The 14951-nt window shown below is 37.0% G+C and overlaps 1 protein-coding gene across 1 annotated transcript in view; it reads left to right on the top strand.

Moving 5' to 3' along the window:
- The window catches only part of RAB1A (RAB1A, member RAS oncogene family), a 31923-nt gene that overhangs the window by 13810 nt on the left and 3162 nt on the right, over positions 1-14951 (top strand). Inside the window, exons 2-4 of the mRNA XM_054586883.1 lie at positions 2558-2630; positions 6556-6651; positions 14815-14910. Of these exons, the coding sequence (XP_054442858.1) occupies positions 2558-2630; positions 6556-6651; positions 14815-14910 (265 nt within the window). The remainder of the gene's footprint in view (positions 1-2557; positions 2631-6555; positions 6652-14814; positions 14911-14951) is intronic.

The following is a 14951-nucleotide window of genomic DNA, read 5'->3' on the forward strand; positions in this document are numbered from 1 at the left end:
TGTTTTAAATAATATTTTAAAAGAATGTGAGTGATAATTGAAAAAGGTAATTTAAAAAAAAATGTTTTATTTATTTTTAGAGAGGGGAAGGGAAGGAGGGAGAGAGAGGGAAACACCAATGTGTGGTTGCATCTCATGTGCCCCCTACTGGGGACCTGGCCTGCAACCCAGGCGTGTGCCCTACACTGCGAATTGAACCAGTGACCCTTTAGTTCACAGGCCAGTGCTCAATCCACTGAGCCACACCAGCTAGGGTGAGAAAGATGATTTTAAAAAATTGAGTATTAATTTCTCCCCCCTACAGCCTGTTGGGAATTTTTATAAGAGCTTATTTGAACCAAGCTGACAACATGCTGCAGAGCAAGATCTCAAATGCTGTATTAATTTCTTGAAACCGTAATGTAATTTGTAACAATTATTAGGAAGCATTCATGTGTTTTACAACCTTAAGATTACTCTGAAGTAGAGAAATTGATCTTTAAGGTAATGGATGCTACCTCAGGCAACATCTGTGGCCCAATGCTGTCCTTTATTGTAACAGGGTTCAGTACAACTGATTCAGAGGACGTTTATTGAATGTCTACAGGATGCTTGGCACTGTGCTCAGAGAGATTGGTAAATTCAAGGCATCTGTTGTGTCAAAATTTCTGTTAAAAACTAACTATAGTGGTAGTTATGGTGCAATTATTGTTCACTGAAATGTAAATTCTTAACGTACTCATTGCTAATGTTTAGTGTTCAACATTCTTAAGAATTTAGGCTAATTAAGGAGGAAGCTATCAATAGTGCTAAAGTCAGTCAGAAACTGTACTGCCTAATAAAAGTTGTACAGTATTATGTATGAATTAGTATGGGTAAAATTTCACAGTCATCACCTTTCCCCCTTTTTTCTTTAGGATGTCAAACTGGAAAGACTTATTTAGTTCATCCTCTGCTTTAATCCCCCCTCTTTTTTTAAGAAAAAAGATTTTACTTATTTACCTTTAGAGAGAAGGGAAGGGAGGGAGAAAGCGAGGGAGGGAAATATCCATGTGTGAGAGAAACATTGATCGGTTGCCTCTCTTATACACCCCAAGTGGGGATGGAACCTGCAACCCAGGCATAGGGCCAGACTGGGAATCCAACTGGAGACCCCTCACCTTGCTGCATGATGCCCAGCCAACTGAGCCACACCAGCCAAGGCATCAGTCCCCTTCTTAATGACTTGTTTAAAAGCTTCTTATTTCCTTTTGTGGCCTTTATTGTGCTGCTGACTAGAACACTTTGGATTTTCCCCCCTTTCCTTGAGATATAATTAGGGACAATAAGTGTACTATGGTAACTTGGTATAACTAAAATGATATGTTTTAAGTAATACAAAGCACTGTAAACCTGGATAGTAATTGATGAATATTCACAAAGATAGTCACTGCTAAAAGTTTTACATCTTACTTGTAAATATGATTAATTGTAATCTAATTTACATTGTGAGTGATACTTGGATTTCACCTGAAGTAGGTAGCATTTTTTAAATACAAAATCACAAAGGACAGAATTGAAACTCATGCTTACCTTCTAAAATAATAAACTGTAAATTCTGGATTTTAAAAATCTTTTTGAAACTCCATAAAAGAACACATAGAACGGGTCAGAATTAGAAAGGCTCTATGAGAGGTTCCTTTGAAGACCGTGGGCGGTTGTCTTCAGGTCCATGAAGGAAAACCCAGGGATGGTCTTTGAGTCAGATCTGGCAGTGGTCAATGTACATAAACAAAGCCTAGATGTCAGTATTTTCTGAAGAATGCTTTATTGACGTTTTAGAGAAAGAGAGAGGAAGGGAAAGAGAAACATCGATTTGTTGTTCTACTTATCTATGTATTCATTGGTTGATCCTTGTATGTGATCTGACCAGGGATTGAACCTTGGCGGGACGATGCTCTAACCAACTAAGCTGCCCTGCTAGGGCTCTGAAAAATGCTTTAATACAGGCTTAGAATGTTGGTCAACTTTTGTGTTTGTATAAACAATCTTTGCTTTTACCACATTCTCAGTTTAAAATATTTATAATACAGGCTTACAGAATCTAAGTAATCCTTTTTTTTAAGGGAGAATTTTCAGGTGGAGGCTAGGGGAAGGATCACAAAAAGCCCCTTGGAAGATTGCTATGAAGTAATGATTTAATCTTGGAATTAGGAGGAGAGATTCGTTTAATTGGCAAGAATACTCCCTGTATTCTAATACTTCAAAGGGAGTGGGATTTATCCAGCAGTTTCTTGGGCTCTCCAAGAATGCATATCGCTTATGTTTCCTTTCATTCTTTCCTTGGAAGTAGTTCACTGATATCAGAGATCACTGGGGACATTGCCTATCTTACTTTTCCGTAATTCTTTCATGTTCAGTGATTCGTCAAAAGGGCTTCTGCTCTTGGTTGCAATTTTGGCTTCTGCTAAACTATTCATGGACTTTTCAAGAGCTGTAGTCTTCCTTACTGGCCTGTTTGTTATTCTTGCTATATTTTTGTTGCAGAATTTACAATACAATATGCTTTTTATTAAAGTTTTTTTTTTTCTTTTTGCAGTGATTATTTATTCAAGTTGCTTCTGATTGGAGATTCTGGAGTTGGAAAATCTTGCCTCCTTCTTAGGTTTGCAGTAAGTTGAAATTGAAATGCTTTTAAAGAAATTAATACTGTGTATGTTTTGTAGGTAGACAAAAGATTAAATAGTTTTACTCACAATAAATTAATTCTTCTAGAATTTATATATTAAAGCCTCTTAAGTATATATCCCTAGTGATACCTTGGAGCCTTAAGTACAAAAGTGCTGTTGCTCTTAAAAGAAATTCAGCAAAGCGTGGTTATAAATAAAGTCAGTGATCTTCTTGGTAGAGATCAGACAATGTTTCATTCCAACATAGGTAGTGAGGTAGGGGGAAAATAGTTGGCCTATGTTGAAAGTGACTTGATGGAGAACGAATTTTCAAGTAAAAGTTTAGCAGAATAGAAAATGCAGGACCTGGTACCAGCTTTATTGTGACAATAGTATTGTGTTCTGTATGCTGAAACTTATAACCATACTGATTGCCTTCAGATTTAACATGTTTTCCTTCTCAATGTGTAGATCATTGGTTCTTAGAATATGAAGTAAACATCCCTGGGGATTACCAGGAGATCAAAACTATTATCCTAAAAATACTAAGCTATTAGTATTTACTTAATAAATAATAACTTAGTACTAAAAAGGACATCTGACTTTTTCACTGTGTTGACATTTGCTCTGATAATGCAAAAGCAATAGTGGAATAAAACTGCTGGTACCTAAACACACAATATCAAGGTTTTGCCAAGCCTGACACTGAACTCATAGTCATGTTACTTACCTCTCTTTCCCTACTGTGGGGTGAAAAGCCAAGAGTGTCTTTGATGAAACAGTAAAAATGATTAAGTTATAAAAATCATGTTCCTTTTTTAAATATCATGCAAAGAAGTGAGGAATACGCATAAAGCACTTTTACTGCTTAGTAGAGTGTTTTGGTGTAGTTGAGGAAAGGAAAAGCAAAATTTTTTTTTACTTGAAAGAACAACTGATAGACTAACTCCAGTTGTGTAGAATTGGGTATTGGCAGACATTTTCTCAAATGAACTGAGGTTGTTGCTTCAAGGAAAACATCTGACAGCATTTGCTGCCTGTAATAAAATTCAAGCTTTCAAAGAAAAATTAGAATTTTAGGAAACTTAAAATTCACCACTGCAAGCTTGACAGCATTTCAAATACTAAATATGACTTTTCTGATGAGTGGTGATATTAATGAATTAAAAGTAATTTCATTATATATCATAGTTAAAACTGAAATCATGGAAGTACTAGACTAAGACTAGGTGATTCTTTAATATGTGTGAAAGTATTTTCTAACAAAAAAATTAGAAAAGGAAAGATTGTTAAATTTGATTGCATTAAAATTAATGGCAAGGATATAAAACTGTTAGAAGACAAATGGTACTAGCAAAAAATATATATATATATGAGCAAGGGATGATATTTCTAATTTGTAAAGCACACCTATACATTAATAAGAAAAGGATGTTTGTCCTAATAAAAATATGTGCAGATACATGGGGGGAGCAGTTCACAAAAGAAGAAGTACAAATTGCCAATGAATATGAAAAAATACTGATTATTTGCAAGTAACAGTTTAAAATTAATTTTACTTGATTTTTATTTAATTGGAAAATAATAAAGTTAAGATTACTTCCTAGTATTAAATCAGCAGTTCTAGGTAGGTGGGAAGAATCTGGCATCTCTTGATGAAATTGGATAAATAGGCCTGAGATGTTTATGTTTCAAAGAAAATCCTCTGTGAGATGTTTATTGATGTAGGTTACAGGCTTTCACTACCACCTTACACACTAAAATCACCTGGAAGCATTTATAAAAATACTAATTTCTGGATCCCCAAAATAGACCAGGTACAAAAGGTATTATAAAGAAATGTATGATAAGCAATGGGAGCACAGAGGGAATGATCTCTTAACTGTTGTTTGAGGAGTTGGAGAATGTTTAGACAATTAGTATTACCTAGGCTCAGAATTGAAGAGTGAATAAAAATTGCCATGTGATCCAGGGGCTGGGGGAGTAGGGGGTGTGCAGAAAGAGATAACTGAGAATTTGGACAGAAGGAAGAGTATGTGCAGTGGCTCAGAGCCATGCAATACGGGTCACTGAGGGATTTCAGTACTAGCAAAGCATTTATAAATACTTCTAACAAAACTCCCTCCCTCGATCACATTTTACAATTTTTTTAACCGATTTTTTTTCAGTCAGATTCAGCATCATCAAGACTTGCCCACGTTAGCTTCATTTAACCCTTTTCCCCCTTTGTTGTTAGTGTATTGCAAATTGCAAAATTACTGTTTTTTCCCCCTATGTGCTTTAGAATGAATTTCCAAAAGCTGGACATTTTCATATAAAATAACATTGCAATTGTTAATTAGAAGATAAATTTTCCCTGATTGTCTCAGAGGTGTTGGTATTATGGTTGGTTTGAATCAGGATTAAAACATGGTCCACACATTCTAGTTCTTTCGCTGCTTAGTCTCTTAATCTAGAGTTTTTCCAACCTTGCCTTTTTGCGTATGTGTTTGCCTGTTGTTTACTTTTTGCAGAAACTAGGGCAGTTATCCTACAGATTGTCCAGCATTTTAGATTTGCCACTTTGCTTCCTTGTGGTGTCTTTCAGTTCAAATTCCTTAGGTTTCTGTAATTGGAAGAAAGCCCCCAGAACTGTGCTACCCTTATAATAGTTACTAGACCCATGCAGCTATTTAAATTTAAACTAATAAAAGTTGAATAAAATTAAAAATTCATTTCCTTGCTCTCACTTGCCACTTGGGGATAGTGGCTACTGTATTGACTAGTTCAGTTTGTAGAACCTGTCCATCATTAAAGGAATTTCTGTTGATATTGCTAATCTTAATAGATTTAGCTTTGATTAGATTTAGGCCCATCTTTGTTGGCAGAAGACTTACTTAGTAGGTGGTGCTTTGTGCTTGCTACGATTGTTCATTGGATTTAAGTGGTGATAGCCTGATTTTTCCATATATCTTTTCATAAACATTAAGATTTTTGTTTACATTTGGAGTAAAATGTCATAACACATATTTGAGAAAAACAGGTATAATTTTAAAAGTTTAACATTGGGTTACACATTGTTCACATAAAAGCTTTTACACAAATGTTCATAGCAGCATTATTCCTATTTGCCAAAAAGTAGAAACAGCCCAGATGTCCACCAACTGGTGAATGGATAAACAAAATGTGATCTATCCATACACTGTATATTATTCAGCCATAAAAAGGAATGAAGGACTGATTGATACATGCTATTACATGGATGAACCTGGAAAATTTTATGCTGAGTTACAAAAGCCAGACACAAAAGGCACCATATTGCCTGATTCCATTCATATGAAATGTCCAGAATAGGCAAATCCATAGAGACATAAAGTAGATGAATGGTTTCCAGGGTCTCGGGGGACGAGAAGGCAATGGAGAGTGGGTATAGGGTTTCATCATAGAATGATGGAAATGTCCTGGAGCACAACCATGTGAATGTACTTAAAAGCCACTGAATTGTTCACTTCAAAACGATACATTTTATATTATGAGAATTTGAAAAAGTCATAACTAGGAAATAAAATTGACTTCTAAAAAAATCCGGAAGAGGAGAGTGACATTACTTTGTGGTAAATAAATTGGATTTGGGGGTGAGGGGAGCTAGAGTTTCACTGGTTAATAATTAGGAAAATCATTCATAATCATTGTAAATATAAAACCTTTTTCTATATAAGAATTTGCCAATAAATGTGTAGAAAAATTAAGAATATTGAAAAAACCTTAAGAAAAGACTACTGTTAAATAGTGCTTTGTAATCAAAACATGAACTGAGTACTGGAGCAGGATGAAGTGGTTGTTCTCAACATGCTATGCCTTTTAACCTTATCAACTTTGTATATACAGATTAACATTTTATTTACTGTATTGAACATTAACTTTAATCATTAACTTTTTATCCCTTCAGGATGATACGTATACAGAAAGCTACATTAGCACTATTGGTGTGGATTTCAAAATAAGAACTATAGAATTAGATGGGAAAACAATCAAGCTTCAAATAGTAAGTAATTTTTGGACTGGAAGTTTTTTTGAAATTGTTTTTGGTAAATTTACAATGTATTACTTTTTAATATAGTAACAAAATTAAACTTACAGTATCTTAATCATGTATCTTTGATAGAGTGTAGAATAAGAATTGTTATATTAAAAATGATTGCTCTAAAACTACCCTTCCTCATTGAATTTTTTATTCATAAACATGTTTTATGTATTCATATACATGTTTTAAGTCAAACTTGGTCCTAGTTATTATTTTTTTGCTTTTAAGTCTTTTAGCGAAAGTATATCGAACATTTTCTTATGTCTTTTACTGGGCTAAATATTGTAGAACATGAAAAGAAACCTAGGGAAAGCTTCTTCATATGTGCCTTAATTAAATGCAGTCAACGCTTGAACAACTTGAGTTTTAGCTGTACACATCCACTTATACATGGGCTTTTTTCACTTGACCCATGCAGTTCAAACCCGCATTGTTCAAGTGTCTTCTGACAGTTGGGAAGCCACATGTGTGTGGGGCAGACTTAATTTATATGTGAATTTTTGACTGCGCTGATGGTTGGTGCCCCTAACTTCTGTGTTATTCAAGGGTCACCTGTATTTATTTAGTTCTATTTATTAGATAGTATGTACAAGTCTTAGAATTTTATTGAAAAGGAACTTAGCTTTTCTAACCTGTTTTATAGCTCAGAAAAATGGATGCTGATTTAATTACTTGTCTACAGTTCCTAGCAGAACCAAGTGACCATAGCTCTGTCTTCAATATTTTGTGTCCCTGTGCCCAGCCCCCTTATCTTTCCTTACAACCCCAACCCCCACATTAAAAATAGGCATTTATATGGGTCTGGGACTACCAGTGTGGACACACTGCTATGGTATTTAAAAATATTAATTTCTGGGTATCTTTTGCAGCTGGCTATTAGTATGAGGTAACACAGAAAACCAGTGACTGTTGTTTTCATGGAATTGATAATACACTGAACTGGGAGTTCTGGATTTGGAGTCAGAAGACTTAGATTTGTTATCTTCGTTCTGGTATTTACTATTTAGAGAATCATGGGTTAACTTACACTTCAGCCTTTTTCCTGAGACTCAGTTTATTTCTAAAATGAGTGTGAAGATACTTGATTTGCTAACTCATAAGGTGGTTGTAAGAGCCAAATCTAGTAGCTCTGTGTATGTGTATATGATAATGCATATGAAAGCCCTTTGTACACTTGTGGGCAGTACAGTACGCACCACCCCCAAGACCCTGAGGGGATGCCTGGAACCACAGGGAGTACAGAACCTTACATACACTGTGTTTTTTCTTATATGTGTACACATACCTGTGATAAAGTGTAATTTATAAATACGGTACAGTAAGATAGTAACTATATACTGCAGTAAAAGATATGTGATTGTGGTGTCTCAGAATATCATACTGCATTGTACTCAGCCTTGTGCTAATGTGAGATGATACATTGTCTAGGTGATGAGATGTAGTGAGGTACATGCGCTGGGCAGCGGGGGTGATTCGGATTGGGTGGGATGGAGTGTGATGTTGTGAGATTTCATTGCACTGCTCAGAATGGCACACAGTTTAAAACTTAAGAATTGTTTCTAATATTTCCATTTAAAGTTTTGGACTACGGCTGTCTGTGGATAACTGAAACCACAGAGAGTGAAACTGTGGATAAGGGGGAAGGGGCTACTGTATACAAATGTTACTGATGATATGACATACCTCAGAGGTAGATTTTTTTTTTTCGTTGCTCCCTTTCCTTGTATGACTCAGATGAGGCGGGGAAAGGTACATTACAAAAGAATTGTGGGTTTTGATAATAGTTAACATACTTGATACTTGAAATCTGTGAGTGAGATTACATTCCATATTAATTTTTCCCCCATTATATGTAGGACTTTATACTAGGCTCCATATTTTAGGTGCCAAATATAAAGTTAGAGGCATATTCCAAAAAGATGCACCCAAGCCTCTAATTACTTGATGTGAAATGATTATGGTTATGTGTGATGATTGGTTGCCATAAGATTTGAGTGTATATTCATGAAAACATTCATACACTGCTGCTTTCCTGTGGCTGCAACAGATCTTAATAAGTCACTCAGTCGGTCTTTCATTTTTGTTCGCAGTTTCCTTTTTCTATCAGGTGCCATTTTTGGAACATTTTTTGGAGGTTCACCATCTTATCCAAGGAGCTAGTTCCATCTATAAATAACCTCTAATTGTTAATTCATTATATTGAACTGAAGCCAGTTTACTTAAACTTCTGGCTTTCTATCCTCTGCCTTTTGGAGCTGCATGAACAGGATTAATTCCTTTCCTTTTGGCAGTCTGACCTTTATTTTTATTTATTTTTTTATAATTTTATTTTTTAAAAAGAAAGCATTTTTTAATTTTTCAATTAGAGTTGACATATAGTATTATATTGGTTTCTGGTGTAAAAATTAGACATTATATAACTTACTAAGTGATCATCCTGATAAATATTGTACCCATCTGTCACTGTAGTTATTAGAATATTACCGACTATATATCCTTTCCTGTACTTTACATCCCTGTGACTATTTTGTTACTGTCAATTTGTACTTTGTAATCCCTTCACCTTTTTCAAACCCATCCCCCACCCCCAAACTGGCAATTGTCAAAATGTTCTCTGTAAGTCTGTTTCTGTTATGTCTTGTTTCTTTGTTTTTTAGATTCAATTGTTGATAGACATGTATTTATTGCCCTTTTATTGTTTGTATTTTTAATCTTTTTTTTTTTTCCTTCTTAAAGTATCTTATTAACGCATTACTGAAATGCCATGGTGGTGATGAACTCCTTTATCTTTTTCTTGTCTGGGAAGCTCTTTATCTGTTCCTTGATGATGCTAAATGATAGCTTCACTGGGTAGAGTAATCTTGGTTGTAGTTCCTTGCTTTTCATCACTTAGAGTATCTCTTGCCAATCCCTTCTGGCCTGCAAAGTTTCTGTTGAAACATTAGCTGACAGTTTCATGGGAGCTCTCTTGTACGTAACTGCTTCTCTTTTGCTGCTTTTATAATGCTCTTTGACTTTAACATTTTGCATTTTAGTTATGATGTCTTGGTGTGGGACTCTTTGGGTTCATCTTGTTGGGGACTCTGTGCTTCCTGGACTTGTATATCTATTTCCTTCACCAGGCTAGGTAACATATTTTTTCAAATAAGTTTTCAGTTTCTTGCTCGCTCTCTTCTTCTGGCACCTTATGATGTGAATGTTGGTACACTTGAAGTTGTCACAGAGGCTCCTTACATTGTCCTCATTTTTTGGATTTTTTTTAAAAAGATTTTATTTATTTTTAGAGAGATGGGAAGGGAGGGAGAAAGAGGAACATCAACATGAAAGGGAAATATCGGTTTGATTGCCTCTTGTGTGTGCCCCGACTGGGCACCAAACCCACAACCCAGATGTGTGCCCAGACTGGGAATTGAACCAGCAACCTTTTCACTTTGCGGAACAGTGTCCAATCAACTGCATCACCAGTCAGAGCTGGATTCTTTTTTCTTTTTGCTATTCTAATTAGGTGGGGGTTTTTGCTTCCTTATATTCCAAATCATTGATTTGATTCTAATCCGTTTATTCCCTGTAAATTGTTTTTTATTTCAGTTAGTGTATCCTTCATTTCTGACTGGTTCTTTTTTATGGTTTCCTCGTCCTTTTTTATGTTATTAGAGTTCTCACTAAGTTCATATACTTTTTCTCTTAAGTTCATTGAGCATCCTTAGAGTTTTGAACTCTGCATCTAGTAGATTGCTTGTCTTGATTTTGTTTAGTTCTTTTTCTGGAGTTTTTTCCTTTCATTTGGGACATGCTTCTTTGTCTCCTCATTTTGGCAGCCTCCCTTTGTTTGTTTCTATGTATTAGGTAGAGCTGCTATGTCTCTTGAGTTTGTTAGAGTGGCCTAATGCAGTAGGCATCCTGTAGAATCCAGTGGCACAGCCTCTTCATTCACCATGCTGGGCACTGCTGGTGCACCTCCCCTGTGGGTCGTGTACACCCTCTTCTTGTAGTTGAGCCTTGATTGCTGTTGGCATGTCAATGGGAGGGATTTACCCCCAGGCTGATCAGCTGCAAGGAGTGACTGTGACCACTGAAGACTGGAGAATGAGCTATGCAGGGGCCTACCCCATGGAGGAGGGGACTTCCGTAGGGCTTTGGTGCCCACTTAGTCTGCCTTTTGAGTTTATTGCTTGTGCAGGTGGTTGGGTGGTGCTGTCAGAGGTCAGCTGCCACCTGTTTTGTGCCCGGGGCCACCTGGCAGATGCCAACAAAGCCTTCTGAAGATGGCTGCTACTTGTGCTAGGATTGGAGGTGCCCAGGAGAGGCCTGGCTGTAAACCAAGGCCACTGCTGCTAGTGCCAGGTCTGGGGCCACTTAGTGAGAAGTACAAGGCATGTGGAGGTCAGATGCAGTTTGTTTTGAGAGATTTTAGGGAGAGCTGAAGCATGAGCCAAGATAGGCCATTCCTGTGGAAAAGCCACTGGAAACCACTTGAGTGAACTAGCAGGTGGGGTGGGATGGGGTGGCGTTAAGTGGTGTTTCAGGGAATAACCAGGGTAGGGGCAAGGAAACAGTGAAAGCCAGGTTGATGGAGACTCAGGTATGGTGCCCACCTGCCAGCTCTGTCGGGGGAGAGCTCAGAAAAGGAACAGTGGCCCTGCCAGCACTTCTCTTCAGGAGAAAGCTCTTGCCCTGATATCAGACAAACTCAGTTCTTCCCCATATGTCCCTGGCACCTTTCGAGCTGCTGCTTCAGCGCTGGAACTCAGAGGGAGTTAATCTGAGTAAGTTTGTGCTCTGGACTTCAGAAGTACTCTGTCTCAGTCACAATCCCTGTTGGCTTGTACAGCCAGAAGTTATAATGGGCCTTCTCTCCTGGCACTTTCGGAAACCTGGGCTGGGGGCCTGGTGTGGGGCTGAGATCTTCACTCCTCAAGGGGGAACCTTGGCAGCCAAGATATCCCTGATTTTTTATCTGCCACATACTGGTGTGGGAGTAGCTGCGTCTCCGCCCCTCCTAGCAGCCTCAGTGTTTCTTCTTTATATCATTATTTGTAGGACTTGGTTCAACAGATCTGAATGATGGTGGTTCTGTAGTTCAGATGTTGCTGTGGGACGCCCAGTCTGCCCTTTAGGTCTTATCACAACCTCTACTTCTGCAGCTATTCCTTTCCGGAAGCACGCTTTCTGAACCTTTTACAGTTTGGATTACTCTTGTGTTTTATAAGTACCTTTTATTAAAATTATGATTCCTGAAATCAAATTTGAGATATAGCTCAGCCAGTGTGGACTATGTGAGGTAAATCCTCTCTTTATTTGGACTCTGAGTTTTTTTCCCTCCTCTCTTGGACTTCAGGGATTCATGGCCTTTTCTCATCATTAACCCATTCAGGGATTTAAAAAGTGCCTGAATTTACTACATTTGCTATCTCACTTTAGACCTCCTTAGGGCTTTGAGTTTGTTTGTAATTTTTTTTTTAAGACATAGTTTGTATTGTTTAAATCTGAATGTTAGATTTTACTTTTAACCCCATTACACTTCAAATTGCTTGGCTTGAATTATCCTTACAAGTTTTCTAGATCTTTCAAGATTATTGTGTTGATCTATATTTGAATTATCCTTTCAGCTTTTCAAGTGTGCCATCTGGGTCTTTATCATAGTTAGTGATTACAAAACATTCAGCAGGGCAACTCAGGTATGGAGTTCAGACCCACAACATGAAGGCATCCTACTGTGATTGTTCACTGATGAAGCATTTATGGAGATACTTACATCATGCCAGGCACTCAGATAGAGTCAAGGTTACAGAGAGAAATGATTATCATAGCCTCATAGGAGGGGATCCCATTTCAGTGGGAGAGACAAACATGGGAAAATCACTTACCCTGTGATTATGAAGGGTAATAAGGATTATATACAAAGGGTGATCAATTACAGAGGAAGGCACTGTTAGGATATGGAGTCAGTTGTTTTCAGAGTGACGAGAAAACAAAAAATTTTGCTCTTTTGATGCCATTGCTCTGTCAGCTACAAATCTTTGTTAACATTTATTCATAAATGATTTCTTTCTTGTGCTATTTTTGTGCAAGGGGTTGGTGGGTGGAGAAGGGAGAACTTTCTTCTGTATATAATCCTCATAATCACAGTAACTTACTTTCCCATGTTTGTCTCTCCCACTGAAATGGGATCTTCTATGAGGGCCGTTTCATTCATCTCTGTGATCCTGAATCTAAGTGCCTGGTGTAGTGTGAGCACTTCGGTAATGTTCTGTTTAACAGTTAATATAGTCAAGCACTCTGCTAAGCATTTTACAAACATTAGTTCATTTAAACCCATTTAGCAATTCTGTAAGGTGAGTGACACCTAGGATTTATAGACGAGGAAACTGTTAGGTGACTGTTCCTACCATTGAATAACCAGGAACCTAGATTTGGTGTTTTGAAGTCAGGTTGGCTTGACTCCGCTTCTCCAAGGATATCCTGAAAGACTTTGATGCTCTTGACTGATAACAGATCTAAAGTCTTTTGGGCTCTCAGGCTAGTACTTTTGACAAAAAAAAACAGTAATGAAGCATGGACCACTATTACTTGAAAAGAATATTATGCTAAGTGAAATAAGCCAGTCGGTGAAAGACAAATACCATATGATCTCACCTGTAAGTGAAATCTATTCAACAGAATAAACTAATGAACAAAATAAACTGGGGCAAGGAAACATGGAGCAGACTGAAAGTGACCAGAGGGGATGGGGAAGGACAATGGTGGAAGGAAGGGGAAGGGACTAAACAAAGAACATGCATGAATGACCCATGGACATGGACAGCAGAGTGGGAACTGACTGGGGGGGGGCGTGGAATGAGTGGGAGGGGGGAAAAGGGGGGAAAATTGAGACAACTGTAATAGAATAAACATGATTTAAAAATAAACTTTAAAAAAAGGTAATGAAGCAGTTATGACTTGCTTTTGCTTATGTAGATTAATGATGTTAACTTTATTTCCTTCATTAATTTTTCTCTCTGGAGTTATGTTAAATTACAGACATTATATTTTATTCCAAACATAGGTTGGTATGCATCTGTATTTTACTATGTAACCATTAATCACATCTAACAAAATTGACACTAATACCAGTCTATTAAAATTTCCAAAATTGTACTTGTTTTTAACAGCTTTGTGTCAGCTGAGTTCTAGAAAAGGAAGTATTTCACTGAATGCTCCTGAACTGGTTTTTTGTTTTTTTAATTTTGTCATTCAAAACATTAGAGGGGATTAATGACAAGTTCTTAGATGTACCTCCAAACTTTGTAATTCCCTCCCCATAAGGCTATTGCATCTTAATCTCCACTTGTCTTAAGCTTCAGGTCCTTTTTTTTTTTTTTTTTTTTTTAACAGTAACCATTCTGTTACTTCTCTATCAATCAGCATGTTACCTCTCACCAGTACAGTAGGTAGCTATTCTCAGTAGACACTTTTTTAAAAAGAGACATTGTCTAATAGCTATTTAAACAAAATTCTTTGTCCTTGTTAAAACCAAGACTTTTAAAATCTAATAGTTGAGGTTTTTCCCTGTTTTTTTAAACCCAGAACTTTAATGAAGTAGTTTAAATAAGCATTTGTTTTTGGTGTTTAAGCCTAAATGGTTCAAGTGTGGCAACTTGCTTTTAAAATTAATTTTATAAAAGTATTTTGAATCATCTTCCTTACATTGTCCCTAGAATAAAGATAATACCTTCCAGAGATGGTTAAAGTGTCATCTTGACTGGTAGTTACCTGAATGTACTGTGTTAAAGGGGTGTTAGGCCACTTGCCTTCCTAATCAAGTCAGCCTGTTTTTGCAATCATACTGAAGGTCTTACACAGTGCCAAGGGTTGTAGGGAACATGAAGAGCATGACATAGTTCCTAATCTCAAAGACCTTGCAATATTGGTAGCATTACTGAAAGCTAAACTGGAGGGAGTACCTTCTTTTCTGGACCTTCAGGTATTTGGCTGTTACCATGCAATTTATTAGTGTTTCCATATCAAACCCTGGTCATTTCCTTAACTATGTAAACTAAACTGTTCTCCTACCTCCCTCCTCCTGCCCTTTTCCCCAACTCTATCTTAATGAATTGTTTGCATTTCTTGATTATTTTACAATAGTGGGACACAGCAGGCCAAGAGAGATTTCGAACAATCACCTCCAGTTATTACAGAGGAGCCCATGGCATCATAGTTGTGTATGATGTGACAGATCAGGTAAGTTCCAGCGGGAAATTGTGTTACAGTGACAAAAAGTA

The sequence above is a fragment of the Pteronotus mesoamericanus genome, unplaced genomic scaffold (genome assembly GCF_021234165.1).
Source record: "Pteronotus mesoamericanus isolate MK-2021 breed Mesoamerican mustached bat unplaced genomic scaffold, CSHL_Meso_final contig_98, whole genome shotgun sequence".
NCBI lineage: Eukaryota > Metazoa > Chordata > Mammalia > Chiroptera > Mormoopidae > Pteronotus > Pteronotus mesoamericanus.